Source organism: Convolutriloba macropyga, chromosome 11 (genome assembly GCF_964194025.1).
Source record: "Convolutriloba macropyga chromosome 11, txConMacr16.3, whole genome shotgun sequence".
Taxonomy (NCBI): Eukaryota; Metazoa; Xenacoelomorpha; order Acoela; family Convolutidae; genus Convolutriloba; species Convolutriloba macropyga.
The window spans coordinates 50,225,321-50,241,515 of NC_134478.1; the positions used below are offsets into that span (position 1 = coordinate 50,225,321).

A 16,195-nucleotide genomic window follows, 5' to 3' on the forward strand; every position below is an offset into this window, starting at 1 on the left:
ATACTTTGCAAAAATTCTTTCCGCCCTGGGAAAAAATGACACTAAGCGGCTATTCACTAACAGTAGAAAAAAATTAAAATTAACTAAAACTTGAGTAAACAATAGTGTGCCAATTTGTAATGAAAAAATCTGCCAGTACCATCTGCCAATCATAACAAAATATTCTACTGTAAAATTTGTCCACCTTTTGAACCAGACAGATATTCCAATATGCGAAGCCTAGTTTTTCGGTTAATACAAAGTCCAGCGCAACTCAAGCCTCATATCTCAAGCATCTCTAGTCCGTTAGTACCCGTGTCCAAACCTACACACAGACCTAGTCCATGCTAGACGCTCTTTTCCAATTTAAGCCAAAATCTATTTTTTTAATAAGCTCTAAAAGCAGACTAACCGCAACGAACAAAAAATCTCCAAAATTTAGCTCGTTACCTCCTTACACAGACTTTTAAATAGCAAATACAGTTTTGTCAAAGACCTCAAAAACACCAGTTCCATCAAGAGCACCACAAAGTCAAAAAATCATAATCAATTAATCGAACACTCTAATACTTCAACCAGTCCATTAGTTTTTGTTGCCACAGCAATAGAGAAATCTCAACGTTACTACAACGAGTACATACTATCTCGACAATTAAAGAAACGCAACCAAATTTTAGTAAAGCTAGTCTCGTCTTGAAAAAAAGGCACACCCAAACCCATTAAAGACACCATTTTTTACAACACCTGTTTCATTGATAGCAGTTGTTGTAGAAAAATTGTGTCCTTAATGGGTTTGTGTCTGTCTTCTGGTTCGAGACTAGCCAAACTAAAGTTTGGTTGCGTTTCTTTATTTGTTGAGACAGTACGTACTCGTAGCAAATTTGAGATTTTGCTATTGTTATGACAATAAAACCTAATGGACAGGTTGTGGTGCTCTTGGTGGATCTGGTGTTTTTGAGGTCTGTGACGAAACTGTGTTTGCTAGAGGCTTGAGCTGCGCTGGACTTGTATTTGCGAAAAATAAAGCTTCGCAATTTTGAATATCTGTCTGGTTCAAAACGTGGACAAGTTTTACAGTAGAATATTTTGTTATGATTGGCAGATGGGACTGGCAGATTTTTTCATTACAAATTGAAACACCATTGTTTACTCAAGTTTTAGTTAATTTGAGTTTTTTCTACTGTTAGTAAATAGCCGTTTAGTGTCATTTTTTCCCTGGGCGGAAAGAGATTTTCAAAGAGTGTTGTTAGTTAATAGTTTTCCAAAAATATTTCTCAAGGAAGGTTTTCTTCAGGGAAAAGTGGTGAAAGAAAACCGTAAACTCTTTGCCCCATCGAGGGAAACTAGATTGTTTCTTTTTTCGGGAAAAAAATTAAAGCGTTATGCTAACTTGTGTGCTGCTAGCCATAGCGACAGTTTGGGTTTCATAGCGTATCGTAAATTATGTGTATGTATGAAAGTTGCTTGTTAAGAGTGTTCCAATAAAGGTTGTGTTTTTGAACTAATAACGTTTGTTTCGTTTTTTGTTTTGCAACCACTTATTTTTTGTGTGTCCTAACTTGGGGCGATTACTATCTAGAATAAGATATTAATTTTGCTTTTCAAAAGATAATTCTTCAGGAAAACAGGAAACCACAGTTTTCTGCTGACAAATGATTCACTTGCCTTCGAAAAATTTTCGTTTGGATGTCTCTTGTGTGAGCAAGCCGGTTATTTTATATGGACCTAACCTTCGTCTTTAGGGAAAACTGATTTTTAGTACAACAAAAACAAATGTATTAATTTTTATCAGTGGACTTTGCGAAAACAGCGCTTTACAAGTTTGAGTTATTCTGAGTTTTGTTCTACTGTTAGTGAATGGTTGTTTGTTGATTTTTTTTCAGTGCGGAGGAAAATGAAAATTCGCCACAATTAAAAGAAAGTAGAAAATTTGCAAAAAGATATTATTAAAATTTTTTTTCAAATCTTTTTTCTCGCCGAAAGTTTTTATTCAGGGGAAAGTGGTGAACGAAAAAGGTATACTCGTTGCCCCATCGAGGAAAACTATACCGTTCCATTTTACTGGGAAATGAAAATAAAGCATTATGCTAACTTGTTTTCTGCTAGTCATAGCCAGAGTTTGGATTTCAAAGCGTATCGTATTTTACGTGTATTTATAAAAGGTGTTTAATGGGAGTATTTCAATAAAGGTTGTGTGTTTGCACTAATAAAGTTTGTTTCGTTTTTTGTTTTGCAGCCGCTGATTTTGGGGGGGTTCACTTGCGGAGATTATAATCCAGAAAAAGACTAAAATTTTTCTTTTTAAAAGATAATTCTTTAGTAAAATCGGAACCAACAATTTTCCTCTGACAAAAGATTCACTTGATTTGAAAATCTTCGCGTTTGAATATAAATTACGTAGGCGCGTCGATGTTTTTATATGGACCTACTTTACGTGGCCTTAGTTTTTAGAGAAAACAAGTTTTTTGATGCGACAAAAACAAATGTGTTATATTTTACCAGTTGGACTGTGAGAAGACAGCGCTTAAGGAGTAATGGTAAAAATTTATTTTGGATTAGGTGGTTTGCAATATCTTGATAGAATCCGTTCTCTGTTTTGGGAACCAAAACCAACAAGCACTGCTTTTTTGCATCCTTCTGGGGGTTGTGAATGTTGACGGAGAAGATCTTTCTTTCTTTCTTTCTTTCTTTCTCTCTCTCTCTCTCTCTCTCTCTCTCTCTCTCTTTCTCTCTCTGTCTCTCTCTCTCTCTCTCTCTCTCTCTCTTTCTCTCTCCCCCCTCTCTCTCTCTATCTCTCTCTCTCTCTCTCTCTCTCTCTCTCTCTCTCTCGCTCTCTCTCTCTCTCTCTCTCTCTCTCTCTCTCTCTCTCTCTCTCTTGCTCTTCTCTCTGTGTGTGTTTGTGTGTGGTTATGTATTAAGACAAGGGATTTCATGACAATTCAACTGATGTAGTGCAATGTCCAAACGCACAGGAAGTAGACGATAAATGAAACAGGATTAGTTATTGACTTTTCGTCTGAAAATGTTTCCATGCAGTGATAGACCTATATTAGTTTTTATTTGTGAGATAAATTTCTTTGAGACTTTTTTTTTACTTTAAGAGTTCAAGTATCTTATTGTGCATTGAGAACTTTTTTTAAAAAAAAACTGGCTAACTGTCTATTGCGTTTTTCAGCCAATTGAAATGATCTTTTATGTGGTCTAATTTGTAACTTTAAATGTTTGTAACTGCCGTTGTAACAAATCTCAGACAGAAAAAATATTCACGTTACGTTTTTGCAGGGGGAAACAGATCAAAGCGTTGTGCTTACTTGTCTTTTGCTAATTATAGCAAGAATTTGGACTTCATAGTGTTTTGTATATAATGTGTAGGATAAAAAAAATAAACTTTGCTCGTCAAGCACGAATTTTGTCTGTGGCATAAAAATTTTCCAATCTTTCGGAGATTGTCGCTGCTTTGCAGTATTTCGGATTAGATACATAAGCGGATTTATAAGAGACAGTCTGTCTATATATGAAGTTGAAGATAAAAGGGTGAAATTTAGTGTTTCAGTATACCTTTTGTGCTTGCGCTATTAACCTTTCTTTTTTGGTAATGATGTGAAAATGTTACATCCCTTGACTTCGTAACATACAATCTTTTTCAACAAAACAGTGTATGCTTTATCCTCTTTTGCAACTGCTGGTTTCGGTGGGTTTCACTTCATGAGATAAATATCTAGAAATTTTTTTCTGTTTGCTCTCTAATACATAATTTTATAGCAAATTAGGTAACAAAGTCATTACTGTGATTAATAAATGGTTTGCCTTTGAAATCTTTGTGTTTGAATAAAAGTTGTTTGTGAATGTTGATTATTCTATTGACCTATCTCTTGTGGATGTAGTTTTTAGGAAAATCAGTTGTATTGTTTTTATTGCTGCAAGAAAATTTTAATGAATATTAAACACGTAAGCTGTGATAAAACATCGCCCATAAACGATGGTAGAAGTTTATTTTGGATTAAGTGCTTTGTAATCTCTTGATGATTAGTAATGAGTGTCTCTCTCTGAGTTTGGAAGAAGAAGCAATAGCTACTTTTCATTGTTATAAGTTGTGGTTGATGACAGAGACGCCTCGTGTGTATGTTTTCGTGTGTGCGTGTGTGTGTATGTGTGTGTGTGTGTGCGTGTGTGTGTGCGTGTGTGTGTGTGTATGTGTGTGTGTGTGTCTGTGTGTGTGTGTGTGTGTGTGTGTGTGTGTGTGCGCGTGTGTGTGTATGTGTGTGAGTGTGTGTGTTTGAACATGGAATCACATGACATGCTAACTGATGATTTGCGATCTCTGAATGGACTTGAGCCTAAATTAGTGCGTAGCTTTGAGACAAAAAAATTTGGGGAATTTTTTACATAACTATTCCATGTGTTTTTTGTTGTCTGTTCAGAACTGTTCCATGACTCAATTGTGGTTATTTATCTTTTGTTATTTTCAACCAATCAATTTGATCGCGAAGCGTAAGGCGTCCTTGGTTTAATTTGTACGTAGGACAGAAGAGTGTAATTTCATCGTTATTATACTAATTCACGTTATCTCTAAGGTGGTCTAGAATAACGAGTTTTGTATGTTAAATGATCAAGCAAGATTTTTTTTTGCCTTATTAGAGTTTTTTCAGACCGAAAACTTTAAAACAAAAAAAAACGAGAGAATGGCTCTTAAATAACAAAATCTTTGAATTTTTTCTCAGATGGGGAGAGGTAGGAGTCTTTGTAAGCATTGATTTGAGATAGTTGATTTTAGCAGAAATATCCAACGTAAGCCTGTTCACGAGACTTCAAAATGTTTTGCATAGATTTTCTAGTTTAGAAATCTAAGCGAGATCTTGCGTCAAAATGTCAATCAATTTTTTTAAATTGAGGAAATAGTTTCTTTGTTCTTATATTTTTATAAGTATCATCAAATCCTGGATGACCTAAATGATCAATTAAATATGATTTATGAAAGACAGCAAAAAAAAGTTCAACGGGCAGATTTTTGGCATTATTTTCTGTATGAAAGCAGAGAAACCTGTTCGTTTCCTTCATATTTTTTTCAATAAAATGTTGAAAAGAAAATTTATTGGCTCTTACAGGGATAGTTTATGTAAACGGACATCTTTTCTTATTTTCACCTATGGTTTTTGTTGTATTACTGTGTTGCTGTGTTTCGAAGGGAAAATTTTCCTTTTTTTCGTCTGTTTCTTGGGAGAAAAAACCAAATTTTTTGCAGTGCTTTTGCTGCGAGATCTTTTGCTACTGCGAAGGAAAAGTTCATCAGTTTTATCAGTTCGGCTTGTTCCGTTGAAGTGATTTGTTTTGAGAGAGGTTCTGTTTTGTTAGTCATTAATGTAACATCTGTGTGTTGTTCAAAATGGTGTATTATAGGAATAACTTTTGTTTATCTTTTTTTTCTTATTCGTTTTGTAGTGTTTTGACAGGTAAGGCTTTTATGTGAATTTTGTATATGACATCAAGAGAAACTGATTTTTGTGTTGAATCTAATATATAGCGATAAAAAGTAGGACAATGGGGCCTTTCTTTTTTATGTGGTTTACTATTTTTTTAATAGAAAAGATGCAGAGCAGTAAAGAAGAGTTTTCGTAATTGAGTCAAAAAGATTTCACAGTAGTTTTTGGTTTTCGACACTTTGTAAACTATGCTGGTCTTGTATTGTCATTGTGAGAGCTTTACTGTGAGCTTCTGGACGAGAAAGTTTTTTAAAACCTTAGACCAGGCACTATGTTTTTTACTTTGTTTCACTATTTTTTTAAATAGAATAGATGCAGAGCAGTGAAGAAGAGTTTTCGTTATATGTCAAAAAGTTTTTTTTAATAGTTTTCGGTTTTCTACACCTTGTAGACTATGCTGGTCTTGTATTGTCATTATGAGAGCTTTACTGAGGGCATCTGGTCGAGAAAGCTTTTTGAAACCTTAGACCAGGCACTATGTAGGTTTAGAAACTTCATCAAGAGTACATGTAATTTTTTTATCCACTTGGTTTGGTTTAAATTCCCTGTGAGCAAAAAGTATTTGAGGTCTGTGTATTGAATGATTGGGTGTTGTGACACATAATACTAGAAAATGATATTCTTATAACAACTAAATAATGAGTGAGATTTCGGATGAATTGTTGATAAACCAAGGCCTGCTGTAGAGAAAAGTGTTGAGTTAGTGGCGAAGAGTTCGTTTCTCCCAAAATAGTGATTTGTAGAAACGCTTGGCCTATTCCATAGCTGGAAGAGCTGCATTTTGTACTAAATTGTTTGGTTGTGTTTGGTGTTGCTAGGACGGATTTTCCCGCTCACGATTTCTTTTTCTTTTTTCATTCGGTCAATTGTTTGTTGGTGTCTTATGGTCCATTTAAAATCTACTGCAGTTCTAAACTCTAAATGTAACAAATCAAGGTAGAAAATCAGGCTCCATTTATACATTACAATTGGCGCCATGGGCACACATGTTATGGTCAAAAAACGGGAAATCCATTACCATAAATATTTTTCCAAGTGATTGTCAACCATTTCAGTCATCCTCAATAAAATCAACAAACATGAAGCGCATCAACTGAAAAATGATGGGGATGAAAATCAGGAAATGAAAGGGTTTTTCAGGACGGTATTGTATATAGGGGGAAGGAAATGTGTGCGGGGAGAGAAAGTATAAAGGAACTTGTTCCTTTACTCTCCCTGCAAAGAAAAGTTAACAATTGAGATGAAACTGTAAACACAATTAAAAAAAGCACAATAGTTTTTAATCACAAATTGAAGTTTTTCAAGGAACTTGGTTCAGTGACCCTCAGGAGCAATTGACAACCATTGCAATTGACAACCTAGGCATAGGGTTACCGCTGGTCTTTAGAATTCTTCTGTAGCCGGCTGGTTGTCGAAGCTCATTGCTATTCAGTTTACACCTTTTTCTGCTTTCATAACCTTTCCAAGAGGCCAGTGTCCCCAGTTGCAAAACCTTTGAGAACGCACACATGGAAACCTTCGTCCAGCTCATCACTTGATTTTTGCCATTTCGTTGCTGAGCTCAGAAACATATTCGTTTATCAGCCTAATCCATTAATGTTCAAGCATTGTCTGCATCAATATGAAGTCCTTAGTGGAGAACTGTCGGTTGTTGTTCAAAAGAGGTTTCAAACACATGTGAGTTCTGCAAAGGAGATAGTGATTACTAGTAAAATGTCTCTCACCTGAGATGCTGCAACCCATTTGTGTAAAAGACCTGGAGTTCAAAATTGCCTTCGCCTCTGCCACAACTATCTGGAAAAATGACAGTGTTAGGTTCCGACTGCCCGGCACTATAAGAAGACTCTGCGGCCTGTGTCACTATCTCCCAGACTCCTCCGAATTGGGGTGCCAATGTTGGGTTAAAAGTCCACTGTGTATTCCGTCGAGCCAATTGCCGCCTGAGTTTTTTGTTGTGCGGCTGGTAGTCTCTGGAATTTTAATTTCCTTGCTTGGCGTGCTCCAATTTATTTTTTGTCATTGTCACTCGAAATCGGGTCGGCGTATCCACGTCATGATACAAATAAGCGGATGGCCATGAGGAGACAATTGGTTCAGAGGTCATGGCTTATTTTAAGTGAACTGCTTCGCTGACCAGTCATGTGAACAAGCAGACGTAGTGCATCTGGGTGCCTGCCCTCTTGTCCTCAATGCAGAAAAGTCCAAACATGTCCCCCGGAATTGACAAAAGGGTATGGTTGTTTGCATTTGGAATGCTGCTTCCTGGTAGATCAGCCATCTCTGGTCTCAAATTGTCTGCCCTCCATCTTCTGTCAAGGAAACAGTACTCCCTCAGACTTATCCGCATTTTCGCGATCAAATCATCAAGAAAGTCCGTTGCAGGTGAGCCTTCAGATGTTGCACACCATGATGGCCCGAGTCAAGGTGTAACTTTTCAACCAAAAGATTTTTGTATTTCTTTTACTGCTAAGAAGTATGCGCGGATGCTTCCTACTGTATATTAGTGGTGCCTCTTTAGGTCTTCCTACCCTCAAAATCCGTCGTCTTCTAGAAAAGGAGTGAGAGGCATAAGTTTGTCTTCTTTCTCAAGACTGCTTCCCTTCAACTGTGAGGAAACTGTTCCTGAGCAAAACTCTTTTTGAGATTTTGTGATAGAGTAGTTCCGTGCCCTGGTCTCATCTAATGCAAATCATCAGTGTTCGAGGTTTCAGGTAATTTGTTTAGTATTATCGTTCGGACTGTTGCCCTTAAGCGTCTTGTTGCCTGAATCACCATTCTGGTTGAGTTGAGTCCTCAACTTCATGTTGAAAATCTTTCAACCTCAATGCTTGATTGTGTAGCGCATGTGTGGGGATCACTCTCCGCGAAGAAATTCCAGGAATCTTTAGGTGTGCTCAGAAAATCTGGTGGTTCAAGCCACAGTTTTGGGATGTCCTATGGAATGAGAGCTTGGGAGTTCTGGCCAGCGTGAATCGTCTTTCCAGGGAGGTGTCTCCAGTGGTCTGTGATCAAACTCTAGTGAACTTTGCCCAATCTGTTGACAATGTACCTCTTCTGTCTTTGGCTGGATTGGATCCATCCAAGTGTAGCTCTGCTAGCTTTCCAAAAGTGCTTTGAGCACATGGTCATTTTCATCTTGCTCTCACAGAACCCAGCCAGCTTTGTTCCAGGTGATACCACTTCAATTTACTTTTTTGGAATGCGCAGGTGCTTGATCGGTGATACTTTTGGTTTGTTGATCACATAACGTTATATGGAAGATCCATCGGCGTTGGTTATCCTCAGACACACTATCGCAGCAATTGTACTAATTCATGCATCAGTGAGCTTGTGAATATGATGAGTTCCGGTAATGTTGAGAAGCAAGCATCTAGGATTTTGGATTGAAGTCATGGTGTCGAATTCCTCCATCCCGTTTTTGTAGTTCTTGTTAGCAGCATTCTGACACTGATGGATCCCAGTTTTTCACTTTTTAATGACTTTCTGGAGAGTAGATCTAAATTTAATGGCAATAGGTGAATTCAATCCAACTGAATCGAACTGAGAAGCTTTAATTGAAAGCACCTTTTTTGAGTCAGCTGCTGTCCTTTTTAGAGAAGGTTTGGTTTAGCAAATATCAGCTTGTCCGTTCTAGGGTTCCTCGACTGTCCAAGTATCCTTTGAGTTTTCTTTTCTATTTTTTTTCTACTGTTAAATTGAATCCACCTGACTGCAAAACAGTTTTATTTCTTCCGCATTTCTGCGGGCAAATTTTTCAGAAGGGTAGGTCTGCATGAAATCATCCGAGTAAAACTGCTGCTTGATTGCTGCCTGGTAGATGACTCATGCCTCTGAATGGTCTTTTTTGTGGTCATTTGCACACTGCTGCAGAACAAAGATCGCACAAGAAGGTGGACATGTAGCTCTAAAAATGAGTCGATTGTAATTGAAGATCTTCTCAGTGCCATCCTTGGACCAGAGAGAACGTAGATCGTTCCGATCTTGTGGTTGGATGTCAATTTGCATTTCATTGCCTCAGTGTCTGCTATTGAGTACTGTCTGAGGTGTAGAAGAAGGCAATGCAAAGTAGATCGTGACCTATCAGCAATGCATGTGTGAGTGAGATTCTTTGGTATTTAAAAGCAGCAAATGTGACGCTGCGGATTTTTGAGACTCTGGCTCCCGTTTATTGATCACTGGTTGATGAGGAAGGTAACAAACAGAGCTTAAGCTTTTGGGTTTACAGCATTGATTTATTTTGTTTTTTCAATTCTTTTTTGAATTGATTCCTCGTTGTGCACTCTTTCAATTTGGTGTCCTTGTCCAACCTCTGCAGCAGAGCGTGCCTGTGAACTTTGGCCATCAAGAATTTGTTAGGGAGTTTGATGTCTTTCTTCCATAGAAGTGCAATCGTGTATCTGTCACGTATGTGTTTAATGTAAATATTGAGTGTAGACACGGCTTCGTTGTCATCTGAAGTCTGTCCATTGGAAAGACACTGTATGAAGTTAACTCCCTCAATGGTCCAGAAAAGCTAGAGGAGATCTTCATCTGACACGTCTTGTCGTCTCTCGATATGATTGAAAATTGCCATATTTGTGTTGTTTGATTGTCCGAGCCTCTTGTGCGTGTACCCCCAAAGAAAAAAGCCCTCTTAGTTTCCAACTAAGAAAATTGTGGACTCCGTATGAGGTGCCAGTGGGTCCAGTTGTGAACTTTCTGGGAAATTTAGCTGCGAATGCATCTGCTCCACTCGGTATTCCTGTATGATTGTCCCTGATTATTAGGAATATTAAATTCTGGAGGTAAGAATGGTCTATGCAAATCTCTTTTAACACTTCAGTTTGAACTCTTGGCATCAGAGACTCCTCCCTTGCCGTTGCATAAACAGGAGGTCTGATCAAAGTATAATTGCTGAACAAAGATCCTTTGCCAAACAAGATATCTGCTGTTTAAGCAAGTGTTCACAAAGAAGTGAAGCTAGTGGTAGGGTTATGTCTTTGGGTTGTTGAACTTGAAGTGCATCGGCAACCTTCTGTGTTATTAGTTTGTTGTCACTGCTACTGTTTAGCAATGAGCACGTTTCAATGAAAAAATCTCTGTTGGAAAGCGTTACGATTATCGCCTGAAACCGTTTGTGAGGTCTGATCCAAGAATTTTCTTGTGGTTTCTGCAAGTGTATTTTTGTTGCGGAACAGTTGCCTTCTGCTGGGCTACAGTGCGCTGAATGTGATTCTGCTGTCTGTTGTTGTTGCTGTTATGCTTTTTCATCGGCTGACGACGAAAACCCATTTTTATTAAATTTGCCCCTGTGTGAAGTGCTGGTGTTGGATCTACTTTGTTTGTTATGGTATCATTTTTGCTGGTTGTTGTTTGAGCTTGTCTGTCAGCTGGCTATGATTTTCATTATTAAAGTTACCTCCAAAGTTTGATTGGTTTCGTTATGTTTCGTTTCTGAAGATGACTTCTATGTTTTGTGAGATTTGACTCCAGGTTCCACTTGGTCATGCATCTTGTTGTTGCTACATTGCATCTGTTCAATAGACTGTAGAGTACTGGCAGCCATTGCTTGTGTCCACGAGGTAATTTGCCCCCTTTGTTTTTTTGGGATGAGGCCCTTTTCATGAGCTCTTAGTTAGTCAGGGCAGAGATTGAACCTCCTCACACAACCTTGTCGGTCAAACACTGACTCTTCAAGTATTCGGGACAACGATCAAAATTTTGTGAGCAGAGTTGACATGACACGTGCATTGAAACCTTCTAGAAGAATTGTCCACTCTGGTTCTCTGGATCCCTTGTGGGAAGATGTCCTCGCAAGCTTCTGCGTAGGAGTCAACCCAATCAGCACAGTGGGTTCTTAGGTTGAAACACAGGCTGACTTCTTCTGTGTTGATTCAATCTGATTACCATGGTAGCGTTCATTTTCTCAAAACGGCTGAAAGCTTTAGATAAGCTTCAAAGCTGTGAAAACGGAAAGTCTGTATCTGTGTCCTCAAAAAAGATGAAAAGCTTGGAAAAAAGTTTGGGTCGTATAATCTGCGTTTAGGCCACTTTTCCAATTGATGCAGTTATGCAGCAACAATATGCTTTGCTTTGCAGAGTTTTCTAGTGAGGTCAGCGATGGCTTCATCTTCGTAGCCCCAATAGTAGGAGTACACAATTATGGAATCTCTTGCTCTATGTGTTTCAAAATTTTGAAGGTATATCAATTTTTGGGCATCACTGAGGCCGCTGTATTTGCGAATACTTGGTTTGAAGAGTTTGAACCACTGATGCCATTTTCGAAGATCACCATTGATATTTTCAATTTTTTTTGAGCAAACTCATTGGTTCTTGAAACCATTGCTTGGTGTTGCATTCAAACTGTTAGAAAACCCTGGAGCTCGTGAAGCCATGGTATGGGCGTTGTTATAGATGTTGTTATAGAGTCCATCGGGTCCGGAACAATTGTCAATTGGTTGTTGTTTGTTTTGGGGTTTGTATCAATGGCTCATGGTCGGGCCAGCTTGGCTATTGATGTGAAAGGAACCTGGTCGATTAGATTGCCCTGCTTTGTTTTTCTTACTCTCATTTCGGCTCTGTCTTTGAACATGATTCTTTTCTCTGTTCTTCTCAGTGTCCTTGATGAAAATTACTTCTTTTTTCCTCCCTCTGTCGTGTTAAGAAGGGGTTCGAAATTGTCCGGGTCTTCCTATTTGGACGAGATCTCTGTGTTAGTCTGCTGAGCATTGCGGCTTGCGAACTGAGATTGTGATGCACTTTTGATTAATTGGTGTTGTCTCCTCTGTAGATTAGGGGAGAACGGTGCTGATGTGTTAAGAGCAGATTCAGTGTCGCTTGCCTCCGTTCTGTGTGCTCTCTGTTTTCATTTCGGCTTGAATATGTTTTGCTTGGCAGATTTATTAGCAGGTGATTTGAGCACGTCACTTGTCCGTGGCAGCTTCATGAGTTCACTTCAACTTGTATCTAAGTTCATTTTCTTTAATCTTATGAGTTCCAAACTTATACATAGTAAGCTTAGATCTTCGTTTCTATTGCTTTGTTTTGCGAATAGGTCCTTTACAGCGGTCCATTCTATCGCCTTAAGCTGAAGTGGTTGCTTGAGGCTGTTCTTTGCTGTTGATGACGCTTTGGACTTATTTGGAAGGTCGGCTGTGTTAGAAAACTATTTTCTTTTACACAGTATATACAGCATTGTTCTTGCACTATAGCACTATTCTTGAATTTGTTATGGTAGACACATTAAACTAATGAGGCGAGTGCTTACTTAATGTTTTTATTTAATGCTTTTTAGCTTCGTTTGTGCTCGTCGCTATCACTAATTTGTGATGTTTGATACATATAAAATGCTTCATTGATCAGAAGCTCTGTTGAGTTAAACTTTTTCAGTAATCAGCGAAATTTGTACAAATTTAGACAAATAAGTGATTTTTTCCGGGTGCTTCTTTGTTTTTTGGCGCAACAGACAGAACCTTAACCTCTTTTGGCTAACTGTTGATAATTTTTTCGTTTGTCTACTGACACTGGTCGAGGTATGACTTCACAGTTCTATAAATCTCACTGTAGCAAGGGCATACAAGGTCTTGTTACTAATTCTGAGACAACGTGTGTTAGCGGTGATTTGAATTAAAACTAGAGGAGGAACTACTCCTATCAGAAGTAGTGCGGAATTAGAAGATAGCTATTTTGATCCAACAATATCTAGACGCCTGTTAAAATCCAGCCTTCGAATTCACAAAGCGACATCCAAATCTGCTAGTAGGGGCAGCGCATCTTTCGTGACCAGGCACTCCACGCAAGTGTCCTTCTCATGAGAACTCTAATCTCAACCTCACTTCTAGGGGCAGATAAAAATTAGTTTGGAGCTTGTGTGTCTGTGATGATTTTGATTAAAAAATCATGATGTTATCAAAACCAGAGCCTAAAATGTTCAAAAGAGTCAAATATCTAAGTTCCCCTATATAATATCAAAAATCCTCAAGTCTGAGTCGAGCAAGTTTCATGGTTTTTAACTCGGGAATGTTTATGCTATTCGGCCAAAGTTTTGCCTAATAAGACTACCAACACACTGAGAGTTGCACTCATGTTAGCAGAAAAAGCTCTATAAATAGATTACAATTCGTGCCATGCGCACACAATTTATGGTCAAAACAGAAATTTCCCTACTAAATTGATACTGGAATTGAATGTCAACTACTTCTGACTTCAATAAAATCCACAATTTTAAAGTGTGTCAATAAAATTGATCTTTGTACCTTTTTGGTATGGGCACGCTCTGGATTTGATGTTCCCTGGTATCAAATAATGTGTTGTCATGTAGCACTTCAATTTGTAAAAATATAGCAAGCACGCCGAGGGCATAAGTTACACTGCTAATAAACAAGGAAAGGGACCTTAAACTGAATTCATTCCAGCCTTCTCTCTCAACTCGCCTAGTTTTTGATAAAATTTTTAAAAGAAATGACAATAAAATTAAATTTAGGTTCCTACATCTACTACAAGGACTTCCAAGGTGGGAAAGAGTTGAGTGATTATTTGGAGTACCTGAGAGGCAATTGGACTGCATACATGGAATACCATAAATGGAGACAATATTACACTGTTCATGATATAGAAGAGGCTCAAGATGAACTATATTGTGATATATGCAAGAGATTGAAAGTAGAGAAAGAAAGTGGATATAAGAAAACTTATATAATACCTGATGTACCGGAGTTCTACGCAAGAATGCAAACCTGCATTCGTTAGTAGAGGATATACCACCCACTACCATCCGGCGACCAGACTTACACTTCCCTGCCCAGCCCAGCCCTGCCTCTCCCTGACCCTTTCCTACATGCACACTCAGTGAAACCTCAGCCCAGGATGTCTCCAGAAAGCACCCAATTCAAAACATTTTTTGTGGTGGGGGGGGGGGGGGTCGTCAGCTGAAAATATTGGACACCTGAAGCTGATGTCGTCATTATAAAATCATTATCAAATTATTATCATTATCAAGATTATGAAATTCCAATTTTTGTTCCGTTGTGCCCCCCCCCCCCCCAACCAGCCCTCACCTCCAAGCTGTTAGCAGGTCCAATTTGGAATGGAAGATAAATGAATTGTGAAAAAACAATTGTGAATTTTTTTTATATTTGGAAAAGGATGCATTACTCTTATTGCATTTGAACATAAATATGAAATTTTTCTCTTACTCAATAAATTTTTGCACAACATTCACATTAATTACAAGTTTTTAGCAAAATACTGCAAAACCAATTTTCTTCTGATTCGTTCGGACGCCATCTTAGCGGTGTGAGGAACTACGAGCTCACGTATTTTTTTTGTTCAGCCAGTTTTGGTCGAAGAATGTTTTCATCGTAGAGAGTTGCAACTGGTATCATCAGATAACTATTCAAACGTAGAATGATTTCAAATTAAAAAGGTGTTTTTTGAATATCGCTGTATTCCGAGGAGTTATCGAGGTTTAAAAATTTGGAACAAGCGACTTTGAAAACAATTTTGAAAAAATTGTGAACATGCGACTGATTTCCGTTCTCATTTGTTACATGATGCCGTACATTTTGCTCGATTTTTCACCATTTTTGCAAACAGACGCTGAAAAGTGTAGACAAAATGGCAGAGGATTTCACCCTCACAAATAGCAGAAGTTTTTGAACTGATTGAACTGATTTTTTGGCTCGTAAACTTGGAGAGGGTTTATTTTTTTCTAGAATTATATATTACTCCTTCTTGCTCTTTCAAATTAATTTTTAAATGAAACCCAACATATTTTTGATACGTTGAGAGTTTTGTGAAAATATGTCTAGCTCAACGAGATGGTACAATTATGTGTTCTTAATATTGTGCAGCGATCGCAATTTTTTTTTTGAAAATTGTGAATGCCTACAAAAAACAAAGGATGCAAAATAAATTGTGGAGCTGAAGCTTGCGAAAGATTTTTGCACTTTTCTTATTTTTGTGTCAATTACGGACAGTTAGGATTTCATTTCAAAGTCCACTAATGCAAGTCATTGCTTGGGGTCAATTATTGCGAGTTTTAAAGTACTTTTTGAGGTTTACTATCACTTACCGTACAATTCGTGGTCTTTTTGTTGGTTATCCATCAAACAGTTTTTTTGTTGGCCTTCTGAAATGGCAGAAGTTGATCTATCTGGTTGTCAATTGTTATTTAATGCCTCCTAAGACTGTGAATACATCTGTTAGAAAAACGATGTGTAATTATTTGAACTTCACTCAATGAAATCATAAATTTTCAAAGAAATTTTGTTCCTTTGGATTACTTACCGAATTATTGAGTTTTTTTGTGTTTGTCACATTGTCACATTCATAAGATCTTCCATTGCCATTCAAAAGGAGCTAAGTTGATGTTTTGTAGTATTTTTAGTGAGTAGTTTAACATTACTATGGTTCGACAATTTTTTGTCGCAAGTTTTCTTGAATTTTTTTGCCTGTATCTGTCATTTTTTTTGCAAAAGTTTGAGGTATAACATATTATGAACGTTGAAAGGTCCAGTAAAAAAACTGAAAGTCAAAATTTAGTTCCTTTTGAGATATAGGAAAATTCTTTCAATGATTCCACTGTATAGGTAATGGCTTTTAAAAACTTAGATGTTACTTGTTTTCTTCTTTAAAAGTCGGTGTTTCTTTTTTGTTGTTTTTTTTTCGCGCAGTCTCACTAAAAAGAGGCCCCAGAGAAAATCAATTGAGGCACCAGAAACCCAAATTAATTTTCGGGTTGATAGCAGATGTATTAA

The 16,195-nt window shown here is 37.6% G+C and overlaps 1 protein-coding gene across 2 annotated transcripts in view; it reads left to right on the forward strand.

Annotated features, from left to right (window-relative positions):
* The window catches only part of LOC142349235 (4-galactosyl-N-acetylglucosaminide 3-alpha-L-fucosyltransferase 9-like), a 110,051-nt gene extending 95,705 nt beyond the window's left edge, over positions 1-14,346 (forward strand). For both annotated transcript variants that reach the window (XM_075400660.1, XM_075400661.1), the window contains one exon: positions 13,921-14,346. In XM_075400660.1, coding sequence (XP_075256775.1) covers positions 13,921-14,186 — 266 coding nt within the window. In that variant the 3' untranslated portion in view covers positions 14,187-14,346. The remainder of the gene's footprint in view (positions 1-13,920) is intronic.
* The last annotated feature ends 1,849 nt before the right edge of the window (positions 14,347-16,195 follow it).